Below are 26,414 nucleotides of genomic sequence, written 5' to 3'. Positions count from 1 at the left end.
GAAATTTTAAGTTTCCTAACAGTTGACTGCTTTTGCTTTCTGGATTTACTTGTCAAGTGGCTGATGCCATGGTAAAAACATCTCTCTTACCTTAGTCAAACCAGTGAATTGTCTTGTTAAAGACAAACTGAATATTACTTTGTGGCTTTCAGCAACTGCAAAAGCTCTGTTGGGAAGATGGAAGAAGGGTAAAATTGCATAAACTCTTGTGTTTTATTTGTAATGAAGTCCTGTTTACCTAGAGAGCTTCACATTTATATATTGATCTATTATTTTTTGTAGATGGTTGTGAAAACATTCATGGATATGGACCAGGACTCTGAAGAAGAGAAGGAGCTGTATTTAAATCTTGCATTACATCTTGCTTCAGACTTTTTTCTCAAACACCCTGATAAAGATGTGCGTTTGCTGGTAGCATGTTGCCTTGCTGATATTTTCAGAATTTATGCTCCTGAAGCTCCATATACTTCACCAGATAAATTGAAAGTAAGTTGAAATAAGAGCACACAGAAAATTTATATTTAAAAAAGGGGTGTGTGTGTGTGGGCAGAATGAATACATTTTCCCCCACTGCATCCAAAGCTGAATGATTTTATCTACTGGTTTAACAAGTTAGCTAGTTATTGTACAAATCAAAATAAATTACTTGAGAAAACCAAGGCTTTAATCTGATTATGGGAACACAGATTCTGTAAGTACTGCAGATTTTAACTACTGCTAAAGTTTGAGGGATAACTGATGTAATTCGATCTTCTAACTTAGTTATAACTGGCATTTATAACTAGTGAGAAGCATAACTATGTAACTGTTGGCCCCAATCTATGGAAGAGGCCAGATAGGTAAAGTAATATCTTTTATTGAACCAACTTCTGTTGGTGGAAGTCACAAGATTTTGAGCTGTACACTACTGAGCAAGCTGTACCTTTCTATACCAATACAGGCAGTCCCCGGGTTATGTGGATCTGACTTACGTCGGATCCCTACATACGAACAGGGCTTTTCTTGCTGCGGAGGATACGGGCGGCGGGACCGCCTAGATGCGCCCCGGTCCCGCCACCCGCGTCTTCCGCGGTGAGAAAACCTGCTCCGCGTCCCCCTGGTCTGCTCGGGGAGGGGGGGGGTCCCCAGCAGACCAGGGAGACACGAAGCAAAGCCGCAGAGGACGCGGGTGGCGGGACTGCGGCGCGTCTCGGCGGTCCCGCCACCCACATCTCCCTGGTCTGCTGGGGAGGGTGCAGCTAGTGCGGCCGGCCCCCCCCAACAGACCAGGCTTTTCTCGCCGACGCCTGGGGTAGAGCAGCTGGGGGGCTGCCGGGTTGGTCCCACAGCACCGAGGTGCGGCGCTACTGGACCAACCCGGCAGCACCCCAGCTGCTCTGCCCCAGGCGTCCCCAAGTCAGCCACTGCTGAAACTGATCAGCGGCTGATTCCAGGAAGCCTGGGGCAGAGCAGCTCTGCCCCGGGCTTCCTGTAGTCAGCCGCTGATCAGTTACAGCAGCAGCTGACTTGGGAACGCCTGGGGCAGAGTAGCTGGGGTGCTGCCGGGTTGGTCCAGTAGCGCCGAGGAGTGGCGCTGCGGGACCAACCCAGCAGCACCCCAGCTGCTCTGCCCCAGGCGTGTCCGATTCAGCTGCTGCTGGTCAGTTTCAACAGCGGCTAAATCTGGACGCCAGTTCCGACTTACATGCAAATTCAACTTAGGGACTGTAGGTTTGTTCTTATCTTGTACGTAACCCGGGGACTGCCTGTATTCCAGTCATGTATATTATCCCACCAAGTCTCTGTGATACCAACTGTCGTAGTTGTGTTTTACTAGCACTTCACGTTTTTTCTGCTTATTTCCCCTACTCATTGCATTGTATACAGGCATCTAAGATACTGATTTGGTTTTGCCCCCCAGTTCTGCCTTGCACCTCCTTTATCTCTGCAGCAACATGGGGCGGCAGGACTGAGCCAGTCGGATAGAGGCAGAAGTGTGGGGCAGCAGCAGCCCTTGTTGTGTAACCAATAATACTTTGTGTGGTGACAGGTTAATTCAATTGTACGCTATATAGCATTCCTAATGAAAAGTAGGTAACCATTTCTTACAAAGAGAAGAGGAAAAAAATTTGTCCACTGAGGATAGGACAGAGTAATGGGCCTAAATTGCAGTGAGGAAGATTTAGGTTAGACATTATGGGAGAACTTCCTAACTGTAAGGGTAGTTAAGCTTTGAGGCAAATTACCTAGGGAGGTGGTGGTAGCCTATTATTTAAGGTTTTAAAGCAAAGCTTAGATGTATACCTGTCAGATCTGGTCTAGATAATATCTAGATAATACTTAGGGCTGCCTCAGTGTATAGGACTGGATTAAACAGAAACCTAGAACAGGAAGTGACCTCCAGGTCATCGAGTCCAGTCCCCTGCTTTCATGGCAGGACCAAGCACTGTCTAGAGATCATCCCTGACAGGTGTCTAACCTGCTCTTAAATATCTCCAGTGATGAAGATTCCATGACACCCTAGGCAATTTATTCCTGTGTTTAACAACCTGACAAGTTTTTCCTAATGTCCAACCTAAATCTCCTTTGCTGCAATTTAAACCCATTGCTGTTGCTTCTATCCTTAGAGGCCAAGGAGAACAATTTTTCCTCCATCCTTCTTATAACACCCTTTTAGATACTTGAAAACTCGTTATGTCCCCCCCATCTTGTCTTTTCTAAACTAAAAAAGCCCAGTTCTTTCAGTCTTCCCTTACAGATCTAATTTTCTAGACCTTTAATCATTTTTGTTGCTCTTCTCTGGAGCAACAATTTCTCCACATCTTTCTTGAAATGTGGTTCCCAGAAATGGACACACTAATCCAGTTGAGGCCTAATCAGCGCAGAGTAGAGCAGAAGAAAGACTTCTTGTATCTTGCTCACAACACTCATGTTAATTTATCCCAGAATAATGTTTGCTTTTTTTGCAGCAGTGTCACACTGTTGACTCCTGTTTAACTTGTCCTCCACTATGACGCCTAAATCCCATTCAGCAGTACTCCTTCCTAAACAATCACTTCCCATTCTGTATGTGTGAAATGGATTGTTCCTTCCTAAGTGGAGCACTTTGCATTTGTCCTTATTAAACTTCATCCTGTTTACCTCAGACCATTTCTCTAGTTTGTCCAGATCATTTTGAAGTTTGACCCTATCCTCCAAAGCAATGACCAATCAAGGATCTTTTTACTGTTACATTGCTATGATTTAAAAATTGCCAATGATGGAGAATCCTCAGGAACCCTTGCTAATTTACTTCACTTAAAAATGAAAACCCTATTCCTGTTGTGATTTTTCCCCTAGTTTGTGTCCAGCCATTGGCTCATGTCTTACCTTTGGCTGTTTGTTGAAGAGCCTATTATCAAATATTTGTTCCACACATATATACTACTCATTCCACATAGCAACTTTTATGTAGAGATGGCCAAGTGTACTACGATGATCTTGGTTCCAGAGAATCTTTTCTATATTCATGTCACAGATTAGTCATGCACTTTGCAACTGTATTCATGTGAATACTCATTGTGGGTTTAGGACCCAAACTCCCTCCTAGAGCTTGCCCTCTGAACCACCTCCTGCACCTCAACTCCTTGCCCCAGGCTCAGCTCAGAACCGCTCCCACACTCTAAATCCTATAGCCAATCAGATTTTTCATTTGAGAAGATGAAAGATCTTTGGGAAGATGACTGACTTTAATAAACTGTTTGGAACACTTGTAGACTTCCATTGGGCCTTTGATTCAATACATTGACCAAGTTTCTGAGATCTAATTAAGTGACTTGGCGTCTTTGGGAATATTGTGTAATTGATAAAGCTCTAAAATGGAACAAATCTGCATTTGGTGCATAGCCTGGTTTCCTATTTCTACAGTAGTTGTACAAGGCTATGCCCTTTTCCGTTCTTTATGAACACTGGTGGATGAGCTTGAGGCGAATAGGTGCTGGTGGTGTTGAGCTGAACACACCATTTTGCTTTGAGATCTTGAATGTGCCACTTGCTGTTGTCCTGTTGATTCAGTATAGTGAATCATTGCAATGATGGCTCATCTGGTCGGGTAAGAAACAGAGCGTGCTTGTCTGGTTATCAATTTGGATGAAGCGAAGTTCCTGGCTGTTACTAACAAGCAGCCTCCAGCTCTAGATTACAGTCTTAACTTGATTGGCTAGGATATTGAGTAGGCGGGAATTGTTAAATAGGGAAGTATCCTAGACAGTACGGCTCAAAATATGTCAATATCCTCATAACCTTTAGTTGCCTCCAAACCCTTTAGTGGCCTCTGTGAAGATATTGTAATCTCATTGCTTATCACAAAATTGCAGATCTGTAGGACCACAGTTATGCCAGTTTTATTTTATAGCTGAGAGGGAGACTGAAGAGTAGTGAATTGACATTCTGATTATGTTAATCAACTGCTTCATATTATGAAGTAGTGTGAGGTCAGTAATGAAAATATTAATAGCCAAACACAGTAGTGGTTTCCATCTTCACTTATTTGACTTTGGCAGCTTTTGGTATGGGTATGTTAGAAATGAGGCCAACAAATTACAAAGAGTGTTTACCAAGGAATACTGGTCTGTGGTTGGTGAGTAGTCGAAAAGAGGGGAGGGGAGGGGCACAGCTTTTGCTACATTTCAAAGGCAGAGGTATACGGGGAATCAGGCACAAGCTGGGAATCAGCTGTCCTGGCTCGTGTTGGTCCCAGAAGTTGCACCTTTGCTTTTGTAATGTAGCAAGAGCTGCACACAGCACCTCAGCCTTTGAAATGTAGCAAGAGGTGCCATGGCTTTTGCTGCATTTCAAAAGCAGAGGCGCAGGTTCTGAGACCAGGTGCGAGATGGGACAGCCACTACCCAGCTTGCATCCGGTCCCCTGCTGTGCCTCTTCCATGTAAAGAGGAGAGGAAGAGTGTCTGGGCCTGGGCATGAGCTGGAACAACTGATTCCTGGCTTGCACTTGCTTTTCCACAACACCTCTGCCTCCCCTGTCCCCCTGCGGAGATGGTGCTGGGGGGAACTGGCTTTTAAGCCAGCTCTCCCCCCGCCTCCCCAGTACCAGCTTCTGTTCCCCTCCCTTGCGTCCTCTGATGGAGGGAGGGGGGAGTGACTAGTTGAGTAGTCGCTCGACTACCCGATAAGCATATACTTACCGGGTAGTCGACTACTCAAGTTGTCGCTTACATCTCTATTGATGATCATGTCATCAAAAACTCTGGTGATGTAACAGGGCAGACTCACCACCATGACACCTTCTGCTGGCCATTCTGGGAATTAGTTTAATCCTCCTCCAGCAGTATCTCACCTGGGTCACTTCTGCTCCAGATCCGTGTTGCTTCAAGGATCAGTGGCATTCTTTTCAGGATACAGCCCTCGAGCCATGCCCCACTCCCCCTCCCCCCCCACTTCTGGAGAAACAGTAGTCCTTTGTCCAACCACTTGCATCAGTGGCTGACTGCAGTCTAAGTTCTAGGCACTTGCCTCCATTTCAAACTGCAAGCCTTATTGGTTCCTCAGTGGCAAGTGGGAGCAAATGGGAGGAGGAGAGGGGGCAGGTTCACCCACTGCTCTGGGCCCCAATGCAGGCCTCCAATAGGCAGCGACCACATACTGTTCTTCCAACTCCTCAGTCTGTTTCCATTGGCCACTTAGGCACAGCAACCTTCAGCACCTCCTCTGCCCTTCTGTCAAGGCCTTTGTCTGGCAGACCTCAGCCTAGAGCAGTGGTCACCAACCAGTAGATCAGGATCTACTGGTAGATCTTGGAGCCTTTGACAGGTGATCCTGACAGGCTTGGCTGGGAGGCTGTCAAGTGCCAGCACTTCGTCTGCCCCTCTCCCACTGCCCTGCTGTTCCTGCTCCCTGCCTTGGAGCTGTCCCCCCTTTCTCTCCTACCCCCAACTCTTGCTTGCTATTCAGGTCACAGGAAGAAGAGGAAGGGGGTGCTGATCTCAGGGTCCTCCTCCCTCCCTTCCTCCATCTCCACAGGGTGGCGGGGAAGGAGGGGGAAAGGATGGAGAGAATTTACTGCCTGCTTGTGGGAGTGCTGCAGGGCCAGGATAGGGGTGAGTCTGCCGTAGTCCCCTGCACCACCACCCAGAAGCCACCTGTGGTAAGCAGTGCCCAGAATTTAGAACCCTGGCTCCAGTCCTAAACCTCTCCTGCCCCTCAAGCCCCTGCCCTAACTCTAAGTCCCCCTGCACCCAAACTCCCTCCTAGAGGTTACCCCCTGAACCTTCTCCTGCACCTCAACTCCTTGCTCCAGGCTCAGCTCAGAACCGCTCCCACACTCTAAATCCTTTAGCCTAAGATCAGAGTCCACACCCCAGCCCTCTGTCCCCTAGCTGATAAAAGTGAGTGAGGATGGGGGAGGGGGGATGGAGTGAGCAGGGGCAGAGCCTCGGTGAAGGGGCGGGAAGGAGGGGGGGCAAGCGTGTTTGGGTTTGAGGTAGATCCTGGATTGCACTTAATTTGAAAAAGTGATCTCATGTTTAAAAAGTTTGGAGACCACTGGCCTAGAGCTTCTCCTTGCTCCATCTTGTCTTGACCAACATTGCTCTGTCCAGGGTGCTGGCAGTTTCCTCAGTCCTTTAGGGACCCAGTCCTCCTTCCTTGGGCTCCCAAGAAAGAACTGACTTCTCTGCCCTGCAGCTCTTTGTATGTGGCCTTGCTTTGCTCTAGCTGCTTCTCTCAGCCCTTCTCTGTTTGGCTGCCAACTATGTAGCCTTCCTAGTACTGTTTTTAACACCTTTTCAGCTAGTGTGGGGCAAACACTCCATCAGATGGTACAGTGAGAGAGTCAGTGATGGGCAGACTGAGTGTGCAGCTAGGACTTGGGGGTGAAGGAGCACCCAAAGCCTCCTCCTGCCCTGTGAGGAGCATGTGGTACTTTGAAGCTCCACACGCTGCTTGCAGGGCCGGAAGAGGGGGAGCGGAGGAGGCTTTGCGCACTCCCCAGGCCAGTCGGGGCGGGGGAGCTGTGTGAAGCTTCCTTCACCCTGCCCTGGCCCTGTGAGGAGCCCATGACACTTCAAAGTGCCACATGCTCCTCACGGGGCAGGAGGAGGCTTCCTGCACTCCCCAGGCCCTGATTGGCCTGGGGCTGGGGGAGCATGCCAAGCTTCTCCCAGGGCAATCATGGTCTTGGGGGATAGCCTTGCCTCTTCCTGTTTAGGCCTTGCCCTTTCCTGTTTAGGCCCTGCCTCTTCCAGGGTGGCCTGGGGCTACTTAAAATTTTTTTGAAGTGACCCCCAGGCAAAAATTATTGCTCACCACTGCTATGTCCACTGGATCCCCATTGTTCACATGCTTCCTGACCTTCTCTAGTAGATGAGAATGGCATGATTTCCCTTTGCAGAAACTGTTGACTTCCCCCAACAAATTATGTTCATCTCTGTGTCTGACAATTTTATTCTTTACTATAGTTTCAGCTAATTTGCCCGGTATTGAAGTTACTGGTCTATAATTGCCAGGGTCACCTCTAGAGCCTTGTTTAAGTATTGGTGTCACATGAGCTATCTTCCAGTCATTAGGTACAGATTCTGATTTAAAGGCTCAGTTACAAACCACAGTGAATAGTTCTGTACTTTAAAATTTGAGTTTTCAGAACTCTTGGGTGAATTCCATCTGTTCCTGGTGACTTGTTACTGTTAAGTTTATCAGTTTGTTGTAAAACCTCTTCTAATGATGTCTCAATCTGGGACAATTCCTCAGATTTGTCACCTAAAAAGAATGGCTCAGGTTTGGGAATCTCCCCAATATCCTCAGCCGTGAAAACTGAATCAGAGAATTCATTCAGTCTCTCCGCAATGACCATATTGTCTTTGAGTGCTCCTTTAGCATCTCGATCGTCCAGTGGGCCCCACCTAATGTTTGGCAGGCTTCCTCCCTCTGATATACTTAAACACATTTTGCTGTTACTTTTTGAGTTTTTGGCTAGCTGTTCTTATTTTATTTTTACATTTAATTTGACAGAGTTTATGCTCCTTTCTGTTTTCCTCACTAGGATTTAACTCCCACTTTTTAAATGATGCCTTTTTATCTCTCTGTTGCTTGTACTTGGTTGTTAAGCCAAGGTGGCGGTCTTTTTGGGTCTCTTACTGTGGTTTTATAATTTGAGATATACATTTAAGTTGGACCTCTATTATGGTGTCTGAAAAGTTTCCATGCAGCTTGCAGGGAGTTTACTTTTGGCACTGTATCTTTTAATTTCTGTTTAACATACTCCTTTTTGTATTGTTCCCCTTTCTGAAATTAAATGCTACAGTGTTGGGCTGCTAAAGTGTTTTCCCCACCACAGAGATGTTAAATCTTTTATTACATTATGGTCTCTATTTCCAAGCGGTCCAGTTATATTTACCTCTTGATGTAGCACAAGTCCATCAATGGCTACTAGCAAGATTGAGAGGGGTGGTGTCCCTAACCCAGTGGTCTCCAACCTTTTTACACCCAAGATCACTTTTGAAATGACAGAACAAGCCAAGATCTACCGCCCCTTCCTTGAAGCCCCGCCCTCTCTATTCTCCTCCTCTCTATCACTTGCTATCCCCAACCCTTATGCTGCTTTTTTTAACAGTTCTTCTGTAGGAAGAAGTTTTTCCAACATTTGGCCTGTCTAGACTGAACTAAATGTCAGAAAAACCCCTTCTTTTGGAAGCCCCCTTATTCCTCATGGAAAGAGGAATATAGGGGTGACTGAAAGATCATGTTTGCTCTTCCATTAAAAGAAGTGGAAGAACAAACACATCCCTGGATGCAGAAGAGTTTTTCTGGGATATCTCCGGAATCCTGAAAAACTCCTGCAGTCTAGCCTTACCCTCGCTGGATTGAGACAGGTGTAGGCTCCGGGGTGGGAATGAAGGATTTGGGTGTGGGAAGGGGTGAGAGGTGCAAGCTCTGGGAGGAAATCTGGATGCAGGAGAAGGTGGATAAGGGAACGCTGGCTCGGGGAGGGAGCTCCAGGCCGGGCAGTGTTGGGGGTCACATGTAGGGTTAGGGTACTAAGCAAGCCACAGACTTCTGGATGTGAGGGTTCAGGAATTTGGGTTGGGGTGAGAGGGGCTCAGAGCAAAGGGTTCCAGTGTATGATAGGCTCAGATGTAGAGTCTTGGGGAAGGGGAGTGCAGGAGTGTTATGATGCTGTGGCCAGATGGGGGCTTGACCCCAGTTGGGGGTTTGTTGGCTTCATTTTCAAAGAAAATACTATGTCAAACTCAAAAAGTTTCTGCATTGTCTTTATTTCTGAGAAGGGCAGGGAACCTGTTTTGAGTCAGGGGTCAGTGACCCCTAGAAAAGTCAGTTGGGGGGGTTACACAAGTGAGATGCAAAACAAACCTCCAACTCCCCCCTTCCCCCAAGCTTCACTAATGTGGCCCCAACTGTGTTGGTGGGAGCAGGGGACATAGTACTGGGGAAGGTTGCTAGTGGGTACTTTGGTAGGGGACAGGGTGCCAATGGGGACAGGTTTCTGGGGCTGCAGAGAGGGAACAGGCGATTGGGAAGAGGGGGCTGGGGTGAGGGAACAGGGGGGCAGTGGAGGCAGAGTCCCCTGCACCGGCCTCCTCCCAGGATTTCCCCCCCTTTTCTCTCCCCCCCCCCCCCGAGGGAAGCCGGGGTGTGCCTCCTGTGGAGCAGCCAAACCCCTGCAGGTGCCTGTCGCGGGGCCAGGCCCCCCTCCTGTGGCACAGGGAAACCCCTGCGCTCAACTCACCCCTCCTGTGGCACAGGGAAGCCATCGCACTCCTCTTCTGGGGCTGATGCCCCCTCCCGCAGTGCGCCCGGCACGCCACAGAGCTGTGGGAGGGGAGCAGCCAGTACACTTCCGGAAGTGGCGCGAAGCTGCAGGCAGGACTTCTGTCCTCCCTGTGGGAAGCCGGCACTACACTGGAGGTAGGTAGTGTGGCTTCTCGGGTGTGGGGGGAAAATGGGGAGTGGGAGGGCCTGAATGCCTGGCGATCGACCAGTTGATCACAATCGACCGGTTGGTGACCACGGCCCTAACCTCTCCTTCCCAGAAACTGGGAGTGGATGACAAGGTATGGATCATTTGATTACCTGTTCTCTTCATTCCATCTAAAGCACCTGATGTTGGCTCCTGTTGGAAGGCAGGATACTGGCTAGATGGATCTTTGGTTGATCCACGCTGGCCATTCTTATATCCATAGTTCTACCCAAGCTTTGTTTTGTTCAGTAAAAGGAAGCCTAGAAAAGATTTGCAAAGTATGCATGTAAATCTGGAAATTGTCAAGTCTGTGGATGTTACCTTCACGTGGTGGCTTTTGAATCTTTGAGTTGGTTGAGATAATTGTTTGATATGGATTGGTGATTTGAGTACATCAAAGATTGTTTAAAAAGATAAAGTTGTTTGTCACTTACCAATCCAGTGAATCATACATAATTGTTAATTTTGTGACATTGTTTAATGTTATCTGTTTGAGTTTTCTGTTTCATAGGAGATGTCGCTATGGAAATATCATTTAACAAGTTGGAAGTTTAGAGAAAACATACATATCTGTTTCTTGATTGCTTTTTTGTCTATGAAAGCGGCTCTTAATATGCTAGTCTTGAAAGGTAAAGGTGGAAAAAATACTCCATGCAGGTTAAAATTCTGCTTTAAAAAACAAAAACTAAAACAAAAACTACCCTGTCCCCAAAAATAAAACCACTAAAACTGTCTCATCATGACATGAAAATCAACCTTAGAGTATGTGTAAATTTTCCGTTGGCCCCATGGACCATGTCCATCAAGTGCAGAATGGAACTTCCTCTAGGCTTATTTCTGTCCATCAAACTGAACATTTTGATGTGAAACTTAATCAGCATTAACTCCTTCTTGATATTGGTACCAAGGTAAAAGTTTCTAAGGTTTACAATTATTAATCATATCATTCTTCATAGCTTTATTTGTCATCCTAGTTGCCAGGGCCAGTGGGGATTGGTGTCTTATGTGTTTGTGTGAGTTCTGTAGTGGGGAATGTGGTAAATAGTTCAAAATGAATATTTAGATAATTCAGGTAAATAGTCATGTTAATGTAATACAGTAGACTTCCGATAATCTGGAACCTATGGGACCTAGGTGGTGCTGGATTATCAAATATGCTGGACTATCTGGAGGTACTATAAGATGGTGTTATTTATTTATTATATAGATATAGATATAGATACTGTATATAAAGTGTTCTTAACCCTTTTTATTGTACATACTGTATACAGCATACTGTAATGTTTTAGTTTTTTAAGCCTTTTTTACCCTTTTTGCTCAGTTCAGCTGCTGCCGCTGTTACCTTGTGACTCATTTTTTTGCCGAAGCTCACTCACTAGACTCTTGCCATTTTGATGCCGGACTATCAGGAGTGCCGGACTATTGGATGCCAGACTATTAGAGTTTTACTGTAATACAAATTACTGTTGTTTGTTCTTTCTAGGATATATTTATGTTTATAACAAGGCAATTGAAAGGATTAGAAGATACAAAAAGTCCGCAGTTCAATAGATATTTTTATTTACTTGAGGTAAGCTAAAAGATTTATTATTTCTTATTATGACTTTTTCAAGTTCTTGTAATAACTACTCTACCCTTTTCTTTCTCCTCTTCAACATAGAATATTGCTTGGGTCAAATCTTATAATATATGCTTTGAGCTAGAAGACAGTAATGAAATTTTCACACAGTTATACAGAACGCTGTTTTCCGTAATAAAGTAAGTATATTCTGATGTAGTTTTAATTATATATTTCAGGAGAAAATAATTCTAATTTAAAAATTGAATTTGTATGTATTCCCCTTGCTCATGAAAACTATTTTTGTCTGGATATTGTAGGTATCAAAGCTTAACATTTCTGTTTTAAGAATTCAGTTTATTATGCTGTTGCTTAGGATTTAAAAAGTATGTGTTCTGCCTAGTTTTTCAGATAATACTTTGTGGGAGGATTCACTTACCCCTGCCCCTCCTTTTTCTAAAAATCTTGGTGATATCACAATGTATTAGTATTAGTGTTTAGAGAAAAAATATTAATTGCTTTGAAGTGTGTGTGTGTGTGTGTGTGTGTGTGTGTGTGTGATCGAGATCGATCTTAGGTCAAAAGTGTGGGAAGTGTTTCCAAGGCAGCATACGTTAGGATAGAAAATGAGATCTTAACCTGGAAGAGTAGAGCCTGTTTGTCAGTATAATATCCTCAAAGCAAATGAACCTGAAACAAACTTTCTAGCCCTAAGTTTAGAAACAAGTTCTCCTTTAAAAAAAAAAAAAAGTTAATACATTACAAGTATTATTACTTGTAATAATAACAATAAAAATAACAAGTTATCCTTTTTTAAAAAAGGCACTGTTTTTGTGTTGACTGCCTATTTGTTTGTATTAATCTGTAAAAATTTTTGTCTCAAATTAAAAGGTGTAGATAATAGATTAAAAGTATTTAATTCTGAGTTTGGATGTACATATTCTCTTACCTCCTTTAATATCTCCTTTAATTGACCCAATTTTGTCATTCTTTGTTTTTCTGTTCTATATTTTAATACCTTGCTTTTCTGGTTACTTGTATAAGACACTCTTACTGTTAATGAGAATTTTACTGTCTGCAGTGAGTTGACTCTCTGTGAATTTGGGCTCTGTGGGTTGATAGGATCTGTTAGTTTACATCATGTGAATATCTTCAGTAGTCTACACACTAGTAAATCTAAGTAAATCAGATATGTTTTATCTGAACTCTTCCCCTTGCTTATTTCTGTACTATTTCTGCATTATTTAATGTTTTTGTTTGATCTATTTTATGTGTTTTGTTTCATGTGCTTTATAACATTTATTTAGAATTTCAATTGTAAGACTCTCACATTGTAACAGTTCATATTATGATGGTGGAGATAATTTTTATCTCTGTGCAGATGTGCAGATTTTTCTCTTCTATAGAGAATACAGGTTGAACTTCTCTGATCCGGCACCATCTATTGTCTGGCATGATTTTAGTTAGTTGGATATTCACTTATCATGAGTGTGGTCAAACTTCCCACTGTCCATGAAATTTGTTTACAGCCACCAGTCCTGGTTCTCAGTGTTGTTTAACTCTGATTTAACCTTAAATGCCTTTAAAGAGCCCAGTAAGCTGTGGAAGTGTCGGTAATGCTGCTAGACAATACTGACCTCCCATGGTCTGGCAAACTCTGGTTTGACACTCGTCTGGTCCCAAAGGTGCTGGACTAGCGAGGTTCAAACTGTATGAGAAACATTATAATGAAAAGCTGCATGTGGAGAGGAGATGGGCAGTAATTTTCACAGGAGGGCTACTTCATGAATTTTGGTATGTGGTCACTGACCGTCTGGGCCCTTGGAAGGGGTGGAGCCTTGGGTGGAAGGGGAGGGCCTGAGGCCTACAGAGAGGAAGAGAGTACATGAGTGTGGAAGAGACACTGTGTGTATGACAGATTTTGTAACAGATTGTGTTTGGCAAAAAGAGTGGGAGAGTGTAGTGTGTGGTTGTGCGGGGCACAGACTGGGTGTATGTGACAGTGACCGCATGCCAGCTCATCTGATATAAGAATGTTAAATAGCATTTAATCAGTTAATCGAGTAGTTGATGGAATTCCCATCGACTGCTTGGTTAGTCAATAAGGGGGGAAACTACAGAACCACAGTGGGGTTAGCTCCCAGGGAAGCAGGGCTCCTGCTCTGGGAGCTAACCCCGCTGTGGCTCTTGCCTTTTAAATGTAGAGCCAGGTGGCTCTTCCTACATTTAAAAGGCAGAGGCAAGGGAGAAAGGGGTAAGGGAAGAGGGTAGGAGGAGAGGGAGAAAAAAGCCATGTTTTGTCCCTTAAGACAGGGAAAGCTGTCGTACTCTTGTCTTTCCCTGCTTTGCAAAGATAGGTGGGGGTGGGTGGTTTGAGAGAGCGAGCGCACTGAAATCTTAGAAAAAGTGCACTTCCTCTTAGGTCAGGCACTCTGAGTCACTTACTATCCATGCTTCAGATTGGAGCTGCTCCTGCTGTTTGTCTTCCTCTCCCTGACTCCTGCTCTGGACAGACTGGGGATAGGGACATGGGGACACCCTAACATCAGCACTCCGTTCTCCCTTTACCCTCTCCCTTCCCCCATTCAGCACAGCTAGCAAGAAAAGGGAGAAGCTGGGCTGCAAGGTGGAGTAAGGTTGGGGAGGGACAACTGAACATGGACTGCTAGCTGTAAGTATGTACACTTGGCTAATCAAGTGGGCAGGCCAGAAAGAAATGCTTGGTGGGCTGAGTTCTGCCCACCCTTTATATAGACTCTATTAACTAGTTTGATTATTCAGAGTGAAATTATGCTCTACTTTTGAAAAAGTACTGTATCTGGTATTGTGATTAGGGTAGTACTTTATTTTGTAATATAATATATTTATATATGCTAAGAAATTCTACCTTTAATTTCAGCAATGGTCATAATCAAAAAGTACACATGCATATGGTGGATCTGATGAGCTCTATCATTTGTGAAGGAGATACTGTGTCTCAAGAGCTGTTGGATACAGTTTTAGTTAATCTAGTACCAGCACATAAGGTAAGCCTTAATAGCAGTTGAAATGTATGGCTAGGTCATATGGAAACTTGATCAAATTCACTGTAAATTGTGAGATAATTCACTAAACTTGCTTGGTCTAGCCTTCATGACTCAATTTTATGTAAAACTCATTGACCCTTTATTGTTTTCATTGGGTGGTCATGAAGTGAAAATGTTTTGGTTTTTAACAGTGACATAATGTAAATATTTTTCTTCGTGACCTTGTCTGAAAGTTGTGAGACATCTTTAAGTGGTTTGTGGGTATTAAGAACCTTGCAATAAATGTTTCCCTTGAAACCAAGGTTGAGTCTATTAATTTTATTTGTGGTGATATTTATGATTTTATAGTTGTACATGTGTGAACAGGCCCAAGTACAACACTTTCATAAATTGGTGGGGAGGGAGAGCAGTCAAAGCCAATCAAAGTCATGATTTTTTGCCTTTGAACTGACAACATACTAGGGAATATCAATGTGTAGTTGACTACATGATTAAGTGATAAGTCTGGGCTTATCAGTTAATCCTACATGCACCCTTCCCCCACCACCTCTTGCTGCTCCTCACCGACAGAGGCTGCTCCAGCATCTTACAGAGCAGACTCTGTCCACAGTGATCCTGGGCCTGCTGTGGACAAAGGCAGCTCTGCAGCACTAGCCCCCCTCTGCTGGGGGACTTGAGCTTCCTGAGGACAGAGTTTCTCCAACATCCCATGGAGTAGCCTCTGTCCGGAGGGGAGCTCGGGGCCTCTGAGGACAGGAGCTGCTCCCACTCCATGCTGCTGCCTCTAGTTTTTAAACCTGCTCCCCTCATGGACTGCCTCCTGTCTGCCACCCTCTGCTGCTGCCTCTGTATCAGAGGCAGCAGTGTGAGGTGGCATTTGGCTCCCCATGAGCTGTTCATTTGAAACTTGGATTGGCAGGGTGGGACTGAGCTAGCCTGTTGGTCCAAGTTTTAAATGCAGAGCATGAGGGGTGGAGGGGGGAGGAGGTTATGGTTAACTGGGGCTGTTAACCGATAAGCGCTAACATCCCTAGTTTCTGCAAGTAGTAGTCCAATATGCTGCTGTTTTTGCCATTGTGGTTCCTTATAGCTCTTCAGATACAAAATTTATATTCATGGATGTGGCTATCTGTGCAGGCCTCTAACCATGATGCTGAAGCTTATTGTGGGGGTTGGTGGTGGGAAGCTGCTTTTTCTTCTAATTTTTCCAACTCTTCTTAAAAATCCCAAAAGGGAGTGTTGGGTGGAATTGTCAGTCCTCTTAACTGCTCAGCCGGGGTATGTCTTCACTGCAATTAAACACCCATGACCAGACCCATATCCACTGACCTTGGCTCCAGAAGCTCGGGCTATTGAAGAAGTTTATTTGTCGTGTAGATGGGCTTTGGCTGGAATCCAGGTTCCTCCCTCCTGTGGTGTCCCAGAGTCTAGGCTCTAGCCCAAGCTCAAACCTCAAACCATAGTTTAGATACCAGTGGCCTGAACTCGGTGAGCCTAACACAAGACAGCTTCAGGTGTATAATTTCAATATATCTCAATAGTCACATCAGTTTTGGATTATTGATTTCTGGTCCTCTGCTTTTCTTGTTTACCAGTCCTAACTATAACACAGTTTGTGAGTGGTATTGGTAAAACTCCTTCTGTTTAAATTGTCAGTTTCCTTACATCTCTTCCTAAACAATTTTATATTACAGGCCATTATGCCAGTTGGTGAACCTTCTTTCACTTTTAACAGCTGTTTTTAGAATTAGGGTAAATTTATCCGATCAGTTATCTCAGCAGGCTCTTTACCACAAGAATCACGCTCAGACCTCCAAGACTAAAGCCCTTCTATCTGATAAGGTTGGCTGTCAGGTAGCTGGCTATGCTACTTATGTATCTTCCAATCTCCATCCCCCACCTCCAGCTAGTTCTTACTGCATAAATAAAGGCAGTCTTAAGTGGAGCAGGGTACCTCATTATATCCACAGTACAAGCTCTTGGTTAACCCAGAAAAGCATAGTACACTCCTTCACAGGCATGATCATAATAATTATGATTAATACAGTTAATACAAGTTTTGGCGCAAGCAACATTTAAAAATAGCTATTACTGTAAATGTCTGATTAGTTCATGGGAAGCTCACAGGCTGTTAGGGTAGCTGTCCGCATAAGTGAGGGCATCCTGGAGTCATCAGTTTTGTGATTCATGTCCATTTTCCCCCTTCCCCCCCACTCCCAACCTGCTCTCCTCCACCATCTCATTCCTTGAAGTTGTGCGCCAAATTGGGACACAGTGATATGTCCCAACTATGAGGTAATTATGAGGTTAGGCAGCCTGACAAATGGAAGCTCACTCAAATCTATCACACCATAGAAATAATGAGATCCTATTCATCACCCTGTGTTCCCCATATCTGAACAGGGGTCCCAAGTATCTTATATCATATCCCCAGCTGCTATGGGGCAGGTCCAGGTTGATCTACCCTCTACACTTCCCAGCCACAGTGAGGAATGCAGCAAACTGTGCACTTTTCCCCTGCTCCTTGACAAAGGGGAACAGACAGCAATATTCCTGTACGAATGGGGGTGCTTCAGCCCCCTAATCCCCGTCTTCCCTAAAGGGTGCTTGGGGGTGGGAGGCTTGGGGCTGGTGTCCTGGTTACTCTGGACAGGACCGGGCATCAACAATTGTCTTAAATACAGTTTTGAGGGTGCGTGTATACAGCATGAGAAGCAGTTCATCTGCCAGCTCTACTAAACATTTACACAGACCTATTAAACAAGCAGTTTGCATCAAACCATGGATGGTCTCTGAAGAGATCTTTTGTCTCTTTGGATAGTCTAGAAATGGGGTGAGTATCATATATTTGCCACATACCAAAGTGTCAGAAGAATTTCTTCAGGGCAGAGATCAGTCCAAGCTTGGTAACTGATGTGTTGTTGTGATATGTAAGCCTTCATTGCTTAATCTCCAATTCTGATGATTCTAAGAATTTTAATGAAATTAAATATTCAGCAATATTTAGCTTCCATGATTTTTATTGTACCTGCATGGTTCAGGCAATATTACTTTCTGGTACTACTGAGCTTGTCAGTATATTCACTGATCTTTTTTCTGATTCGTGACTTGCTATCACAAACCAAAGGGGCAATTCTTGAACTGGACTTTTTTCAGGCTGATACTCTTTATTTTAATTGCCTTTTATTCTTAAAATCCTTTCAGTTGTCATCCTCCTAGAACATAAGAACAGCCATATTGGGTCAGACCAAAGGTCCATCTAGTTAATTATCCTATTTGCTGACAGTGACCAATACCAGATGCCCCAGAGGGAGGGATCACAACAGGTAATCCTCATGTGATCCCTCTCCTGTCACCCACCTCCAGAGAAACAGAGGTTAGGGACATCATTCCTACCCATCCTGGCTAATAGCCATTGATGGACCTAACCTCCATCAATCTATGTAGCTCTTTTTTTAACCCTGTGAACCCTGTCACGTGGTTGAATTGGCTCCAATATCTCCTATCATCCTACATTGATGATCTTTTAAATATATTTTTTCATCCTATTTCTAACAGAATTCAATGAAGAGCTAACTGATATATTTTCACCTATGAATTATCCTCCTACACTTAAAGAGCTGAATATTCTATTGAGTGAAAAAAGAGCTTATAGCTAGGTATCTGATAAGTTTTGTCCACAAAAAGATTATTTTTGTAGCAAATACTTCTGCATGTAGAGTGGGGGTGAAATTAATGCTTGTGTTTCTCCATATGTGATCTTTCATAGAGATAGTGTTTTGTTAAGGCCTCTTTTAATTTCCTGCCTAAGATTGTGTTAAATAATCAATTAGTTTATCAATATTTTGTGCAGAAACTCATGCTTTTAAGATGAAAAAGAGACTGCAATATTTAGATTGAGCTAGAGCTTTATGCCTGGTTTCTGGATGGAGCTAAATCATTTACGCTCTTGTGATACTGTCAGATCAGCCAACCTGTGTATGACCCATAACAGCTTAGCAAGAGAAACTGCAATTGTAATGAAGACAATCCACTTACATGGTATCAAAGAAATGTTAGCATCATTAAGTCTGACTCGTTCAATTTCAGTACTGTAATAGAAATCAAGGGTGGATGTTAAGTATATTTGTCTGTTTACTTGTACTTAGTTAGAGATTTAACAATTTAACCAAATTAGTTTATAAGTGCTAATTGATTTTCATGGCTTAATTGTCTTGTTATGTATTGTGATTATGTTGAGTTAATGTCAAGATCAAAGATGTCACATGCTGTAGGAAAGTAATAGTAGTAAAACGTCAATCTGTTCTTATCAATAACGTCAATCTATCTGTTATAATGGAGTACAGTTATTTATATACAGACAGTCCCCAGGTTACATGGATCCGACTTACATCGGATCCCTACTTACAAACAGGGTGAGGCAACCCCGCACTAGCTGCTTCCCCACAGTAGACCAGGGAGACGCGAAGCTAGCGCCCCCCCCCCCCCACCCCAGCAGACCAGGGAGACGCAGAGCAGCTTTTCTCAGCAGACACCTCAGCTTGAGAATAAAGGACTGAGGGAAGTGAGGTATGGGAGAATAAAACTGAGCTCTGGAGAAATGTTTGGCTAGAGTTTCCCCTACAATATGTACCAGTTCCGACTTACATACAAATTCAACTTAAGAACAAACCTACAGTCCCTATCTTGTACATAACCCGGGGACTGCCTGTAATGCAATTAACTGGTAACTAGTTTACCTGTGCATGGGAAATAGCTTACAGATCTTGCTTTGAAGTTAATCTATCTGCATTGCCATTTCCTCTTTCTTGGAGAGCTTTACTGTAATATTTTTGAGTAGGTTTGTCAGCCTGCTTGAGATGTATAAAAGAGAAACCTCATTCCTGATCCTCTCATCTCAGGTCTGTTTAAACTTAGCAGAGAATATTTAAGCCGTAAGATCAAGATCTCTTAAGTAGTTTACTTGGATTACCTGGGAATTCTCTGGCAAAATCTCAGACTCTTTACCTGAACTGCTTATTGTGCTATAACCTTTTGAATTAATTCCTGAAATACTTACGAATTAGCAGCCTGGCCAGCTGTGCTGTGAAACTGACCTCAGGACTTCAGAGTCATTTGTAGCTATATTGATCTTTTAATATAATTCTCTTCTTTCTTTTCCTTGTAATAATAAATCTTAGATTTAATTACTAAAGATTCCCTGACATTATGATATTAGGCTAAAATTTTTGTTTTGTATTCACCTAAAGGTAAGTGTCCAATCTCTTGGGTTTGGTAGAATTTTGACTCTGGTGTATAGAAGTGCCAGTAACCCTTTGCTATATTAGACTTGTTTGGGTTCCACACAAACAAGGGCTGGAATGTGTTTGGTTACTTGTACTGGCTTAGTGAATCTAATTTTAGAGTTAACCACCAGTTTTGGGGATTCTCTACCCTATTTCATGCAGTCTGTCCTGACTGTGGCATTCTGTGTGTGGCCCATTTAGGCATCTGATGACACCTCTGTCTTCCAAATTCTTTGATACATTTTCAAATTTGATTTAGAGATGTATTTAATAATGCTGTCAGCTTGCAGGTTGGGATCCTCTGTTAATAGTTAGAGCACACTCTACAAAACCCCTAGCTTTTTAATAATGTGCATGTTGTAGAAATTTGTAAGGGAGGTGCAAGTGCTTCTGTTCACATTTTCACAAAACATTGGGCAGGCAACTAAAAATTTGGCAGAGCAGTCTATGGGCATGTCTACACTGCAGGTGGGAGTGTGTTTGACATTTGGGTAGATGGATGCATTAGCACCAACAGAGGTAGTGGGCTGAAATGACACTGCAGCCAAGGATCACACAGGTGCAACTCAGGCTACATTGTTCTGGTGTACAAACTAGCCTGTACCCTCTGGATTACATACTCAGTACCCCCTATCTGAGTAACCTGAGCCACTACCCCTGGCTACAGTTATTTTTAGCATACTATCTTGTGTAGAGTTTGTCTACCCACGCTCAAGAACATCTTCTCGGCTATTATGTAAACATATTATAAGGCTTTGCTATCCATCTGCATCTTTCAACTGCTTTTCAATGTTCATGAGTGGTGCCATGTTGACTTCACAATGAAGAAGCAATTTCTTAACTTAAAATAACTGATGTTCTTTGAGATATGTAGTGTATATCAGTGGTTCTCAAACTTTATGGCCTGTGGCCCAACTGGTGTCCAACCAGTTATGAAGCAGTAGCCACTATAGTAAACTTAGTGGCTACTGCTGTAGTGAACTAGCCGCACTCAACCAGCCAAATAGCTATATATGGCTAGCATGTTAGACACCATGGCTCTAGACTATATGTAGGATTTGTAAGATATTTCTCAATAGAACATTATGTGGTCACCTATTTATTGTTAATTTTTGAAGGGTCTCGAATGCTATCACAACAGATGAGTATATTTACAGGGCATAGAGTGTACCTTACATTCTTTGCCATATTATGATTCGTGCTTGTTCCATTTGAGGGATTGTAATTTCTAAAACAAGAGAGATAAATAATTAGTGGACATACCGTGCAAGGCTTCTTAGTTTTGCTTGGGAAGCTCTCACAGTGAATGTTGGGATGTTGGCCAATGCAGTGTTTGGCCATTGAGTATGAGGTGGAGGATTCCTTGAAGAATTGGGATATTGAGTCTTTTCTGTTGCTACTTTTCTTTTTCTAAGGCTGTGTATCTACATTAGCGAATTAAAAAAAAACCATATTTGGTTGTTACCATTGAGTTATAAATAAACAGGGCTCGACAAATTCTGGAAAACCCTACTCGCCATACAAAAAAGGGACTCGCCTCCCACCCCCAGAAAGTGTTTTTTTTTAATAGCATAAATTCCTAATAAGAATAATAATTACTAATAAGTTATTAATATCTTATAAACCTCTACCTTTTCCCTCTGCTGCCATGTCTCCTCCCCTTGCTCCATCAGCTCCCCTGGTGCCTGTTGTCCCCCAACCCCTCACCCTCCTCTGCTGTCCTGACTCCTGCCCTTCTCACTGCCCTCAGCCTTCCAGAGTCCTGCCCCCTCCACCAGCCCTTCTCTCCTCCCTGTGCCCACTCCTCCAGTAGCCCTACTCTGATCTGATCCTCCTCCCCTCTCCTAACACCTCCCTCTACACACCTGCCCTGCCTCTCTCCTCTGGGGATGCTCCCTCTCCTGTAGGTGTCTGCCCTTCTGCTTCACCCCCAGGCTTCCCTGGCACCTGCACCCGCCTGGTGCCTCCCCCTTTCCTCACTGCCCCTGCCCCCTTTGCTCTTTTTCCCTGATGCCCACCCCCTCACCACCCTCTGCCCCCGTTCCTCATGCCTCTGTGCCCTCTCACATGCCTTGCTCCATCTCTGCCTTCCTTATGCCCACCCCTTCTTTCTAGCCTTCTCCCAGCACCTCCCCCTCACCCCTCTAGCCCCCAGTGCCCTTACTCTTACCTTTCCCAGCATCACCCTGTCTTCCCTCCCACTGACACCTCTCCTCCTGCCCTTTATCTCATTGTCTGCACTTGGCCCCCTGGCATTTGTCTCTCCTGCACCCCTGTCCCTTGGTGCCTTCCCCTTTCTTCTGCTGCTGCTTCTTCTGCTTCTGCTTCTTCTGCTCCGCACAAGCCCCTTCCCCATATTTTTCCTCTCCACAGCCCAGCCCCTTCCCCTCCCCCAGGGCCAGCTCCAGGTTTTTTGCTGCTCCAAGCAAAACATTTTTGGCCGCATCTCCCCCCCCCCCTTCTTGTTGTCTTTTACACGTTTGCATTTTGCAATGAGGTTTTTGGTTTTTTATTTTCGTCCTGGCATTTTAGCCCTATAAATAGCAAATAACATTTTCATTTGTCTTTTTCCATAAAGGCAAAGGTGCTTCAAGTGAACTCCCCCTTTCACTTACTGCTGGTTCATAGCAGCCTTTTCCCTGGCTTGTCCAGCCCCTCCCTATGGACAAGCACCCCTCACTCCCAAACCACAGGGGAAACAGGGTGCAGGGACAGCATAGAACCAGAGGGGTGCAGGGAACAGTGTGTGTGTGGGGGGGGACGGGACTACAGGGGTGGCGTGGGGAATGGGAGGCGCAGAGCCAGAGGGATGCACGGTGCGGTGAGGCACGTGGAATGGGATGAGGGGAATGGGAGGGGCAGAGGGATCGGTGCAGTGCAGGGAATGGGCAGCACAGAGCTGGGGGCAGGAATCAGAGGGGAGCAGGGTGCAAGGGCGGCGCAGAGCCAGAGAGTCATAGGGAAGAGGGAGAGCAGGGAGTCTGGGGTACAGGGTGCAGTGGAGCAGAGGTGGCGTGAGGAATGGGCGGAACGGAGACACAGCGGCGTGGGGCGGGTACAGCGAGCTGGGTGGTTTGCCAGGAGCTGTCTCTCACCAACGAGGGGCTTGGGGCCATGGCAGGACTGGAGCCGGTGGGTCGGTCCTGGCTGCACCGCAGCCAGCTCCCAGGGCCACGCAGCCAGAGCCGAGCTGCTGCAGCCCTTTAAAATCAGTGGGGCCATGTCATGCCAGCATCCTGGCGTCTGCCGCCATCCCGCCTCCGGCCCCCCTCCTCGCGCTGGAGCTGCACACAGGCAGCCTGGCGCTGAGAATCACTGCGCTTCCCCCTTCCTGGCGGCGCTCCACTCCTCTGCCCAGCCGGCGGATCGGATGGAGCTACTCCGGCCGTAGTGCGGGCTTTGGCCAGCCTGTCACAACTGCCCTCCGGGCCAGTCCGCCCCTGCACTCGCCAGCTGATAAAATCTTCTCGCCGTGGGCGAGTGCATTTGTCAAGCCCTGTAAATAAAGATCTGACTGCTTCTGGCATATTAACCACTGCTTTAATTACATTTGCTGAAAAACAAATGTAATTAACCTAAAACAGATGTAGATAATGGATCCTTGTTTACAATAGACTACCACCAATGCGAATTCTGGTTATGCTGCACTAATGGTATTTTAAAATATAAAAACTTCTAATATATAAATATGGTTCAAGTGATTGCTCATGTACATTGCAATTAGGTGTGTGCACGCAACGTGCGTGCATTGTCAGAAGTTTTTCCCTCAGCAGTACCCTTCAGGCCAGCGGGAAGCCCCCTGGAGTGGCACCAATATATCGGCTCATAGATACCTCTGCTGGCTCCCTCACCTGCTCAGTTCCTTCTTACCACCGTGACAGTCATTGGAACAACCCTCAGCTCATCTAGCGATATTTGTCTTCAGTATTGTTCTCTGTTTCTTCAGTTAGCTTAAGTACCTATAGTTAAGTTAAAGACACTTTTGTGGTTCGTTGTTGTTTTCGTTGCTGTTTCCCACCGCAGTGTGCTGTGCGCCCACAGCAGGGTGTGCCTATTCTGCAAAAAGTACCACAAGGCTATGCCCCGGGGCGATCCTCATTCCTCGTGTTTAAAGTGCTTGGGAGAGACGCACCTCACTGAAGCCTGCAAAATCTGCAAGGCGTTCAAGCCACGAACAAAATGCATGAGAGAGTCACATCTTAAGATTATCCTTATGGAGGCGGCTCTCTGGCTGGTACTGGTACTGGTGCTGGAGTCGGCACCGGGTCCTCAAAGCGTACCGGCGTTGGTGTGGGACTCCCCCCTGCACCGTGCCTCACCGGCACCGCAGAGACCTTGACACCAGTCTCAGTCTCTGGCACCACAGACGAGGAGGAGGCCTAACAGGGGGTGGTCCCCTGCTAGCCATGCGCCCTCTGCGCTCTGCAGTGGGGCACATGGCGCCAGCAAGCCCAGACCTTCCAGATCGGGCGGACCTTCCTCCCAGTGTAGGGAGCCGAGCTCTTTGGAGGACTTTCCCGAACCCTCCACATCGGAGGCCTTAGAAGCGGTAAGTGTGCTTATAGGCTCTTCCCCCTCACCGCTCCCTACTCCAGCGCCTTCCAGTCAACAGGGGACGTCCTGGCACGAGCTGTTGAAACAGCCCGAGACCACGGCACCGGAGGCTTGGGCCCACTGCCCTCCCCTCCTGGCTCCACTAGCACCGCCTGTGGCACCAACCAGCGATGCATCCCTGCCCACTGTGCCCCATCAGGACGCAGCACCGGATACACCGTGGTACCATGCACCGGCTCACACCATTCCAGCACCTACCTCTGCACTGGATGTCCACACCACTATGCCACCACCGCCGCCTCGGCACCGTGGGAAGCTGGAATCTATGGCCAGGCATGTAGCCGCTCCACAGGTGTCTACTTCGGCTCTTCTCGGGTCCGCCTCGGGGTACACGTCTGACTCTGAGGTGGAATCCACCTGGTGTTCTCGGGGCTCCTGGTCCTAGTCGCAGCACTGTTCCCATTCGCGGCACTGCTCCTGGCACCGTAGTCCGCCTCATCCATCGCAGCAACAATGGACACAATCAGTCCTGGTACTGCTGCTCCAGCAATCGTGGCCTCCTCAACCTCCAGCCCAGTGGCCACCTTCTGTGGACAGCAGGACCCACCAGGACCTCCTCTGACATCTGGCCCAAAGTTTGGGAGTCCGGAAGGATAGGGTGTCCGATGACTGATTCCACGGTGGACATCCTTCACACAGATGCCCCCTCGAGAGTGGCCCTCCCGATTAACAAAACAGTGGCCAAAGCCTTGTGGCAAACTCCCGCATCCATTCCCCTTGCGGATAAGCAGGGCCGAATGGAGATACTTTGTCCCCCAGGAGGGTAATGAGCATCTTTTTTCCCACCCTCCATGGGGCTCTCTTGAGGTACAAGCGATGAATCAGAGAGACAAGGTCAGCCCACCATTGTCCCTAAGAGCAGGGAGACTAAGAAAACTGACCTGCTACGCCGGAAAGTCTATACATCCGGTGGTATCCAGTACTGCATTGCAAACCAACAGGTTCTCTTGTCCCGGTATGCGTTTTAACACCTCGGCCTTGATGGACAAATTCACAGACCTACCCCCCCAAGAGTCCCGCACAGAATTCCAAGCTCTCCACGAGGAGGGGAGAAGGATTTCCAGGGCGGCTCTCCAGGTGGCTCTAGATGTGGCAGACGCTACTGCCCAAGTAATGGCCTCTGGGGCGGTCTTACGCCACAGTTCCTGTTTACAGGGTTCTGGGGTTCCCCCAGAGCTCCAGAATACCATACAAGACCTCCCTTTTGAAGGCCCCTTGCTCTTTTCTGAGCAAACTGATCGGAGGCTCCACGGCCTCAAAGACACTCGTGCTACCCTAAAATCATTGGGCATGCACACCCTGACTACCCTGAAGAGCCCCTTCCCCATTAGGAATGTTCCTAGAGCACCTCTCCAGGGTCCACGTACTGACTTCTCCTGCCGTAGGAGCAGAAGTGGTAACGGCAGGAACGACAGACGTCGCCCTCACCCGATGCCTGATCACAACCAGGGGCCCCCCCAACAAACCCTATGGTGCCCGTCAGGGGTTTTGACAGGACCTACAAGGGCTACCTTCCAGTCTCCCCATTTCTCTTCCGGGACCGTTTATCCCACTTTACCCCAGCCTGACAGTTGGTCGCTTCGGATCGCTGGGTGCTTGAGATAGTGGAAAGGGACTGTTTTCACTCCCCTCCCCTTTCCGAATTCCCTACCCCGTCCCTTTTCAGGGACCCATCTCATGAGCCTCTGCTTCAAGAGGAGGTCCAACACCTCCTTATGATAAGGGTGGTAGAACACGTTCCCTCCTCCAAAACTCAGAGGGCGGGGAGAGGTGGAGGGGGTTTTATTACCACTACTTTCTGGTCTCGAAAGCCAAAGAGGGCCTGTGTCCCATCCTGGACCTAAGAGCCCTCAACTCCTTCGCCAAAGCAAAGTTCAAAATGGTAACATTGGCATCCATAATTCCCTCACTAACTGCTGGAGACTGGTATGCTGCCCTCTACTTAAAAGAAGCTTACTTTCACATTTCCATTGCCCCCAACCA

General features: G+C 46.0%; 1 protein-coding gene across 4 annotated transcripts in view; it reads left to right on the top strand.

Moving 5' to 3' along the window:
- PDS5B (PDS5 cohesin associated factor B) overlaps positions 1-26,414 on the top strand; it is a 254,198-nt gene that overhangs the window by 47,612 nt on the left and 180,172 nt on the right. For all 4 annotated transcript variants that reach the window (XM_075919194.1, XM_006134210.4, XM_006134209.4 and 1 more), the window contains exons 3-6: positions 283-486; positions 11,432-11,518; positions 11,609-11,706; positions 14,406-14,532. In XM_075919194.1, the coding sequence (XP_075775309.1) occupies positions 283-486; positions 11,432-11,518; positions 11,609-11,706; positions 14,406-14,532 (516 nt within the window). The remainder of the gene's footprint in view (positions 1-282; positions 487-11,431; positions 11,519-11,608; positions 11,707-14,405; positions 14,533-26,414) is intronic.

The sequence above is a fragment of the Pelodiscus sinensis genome, chromosome 1, assembly GCF_049634645.1.
Source record: "Pelodiscus sinensis isolate JC-2024 chromosome 1, ASM4963464v1, whole genome shotgun sequence".
Lineage (NCBI taxonomy): Eukaryota > Metazoa > Chordata > Testudines > Trionychidae > Pelodiscus > Pelodiscus sinensis.
Note: the sequence above shows the minus strand (reverse complement) of the source record. Positions and strands in the feature narration are given on the sequence as shown.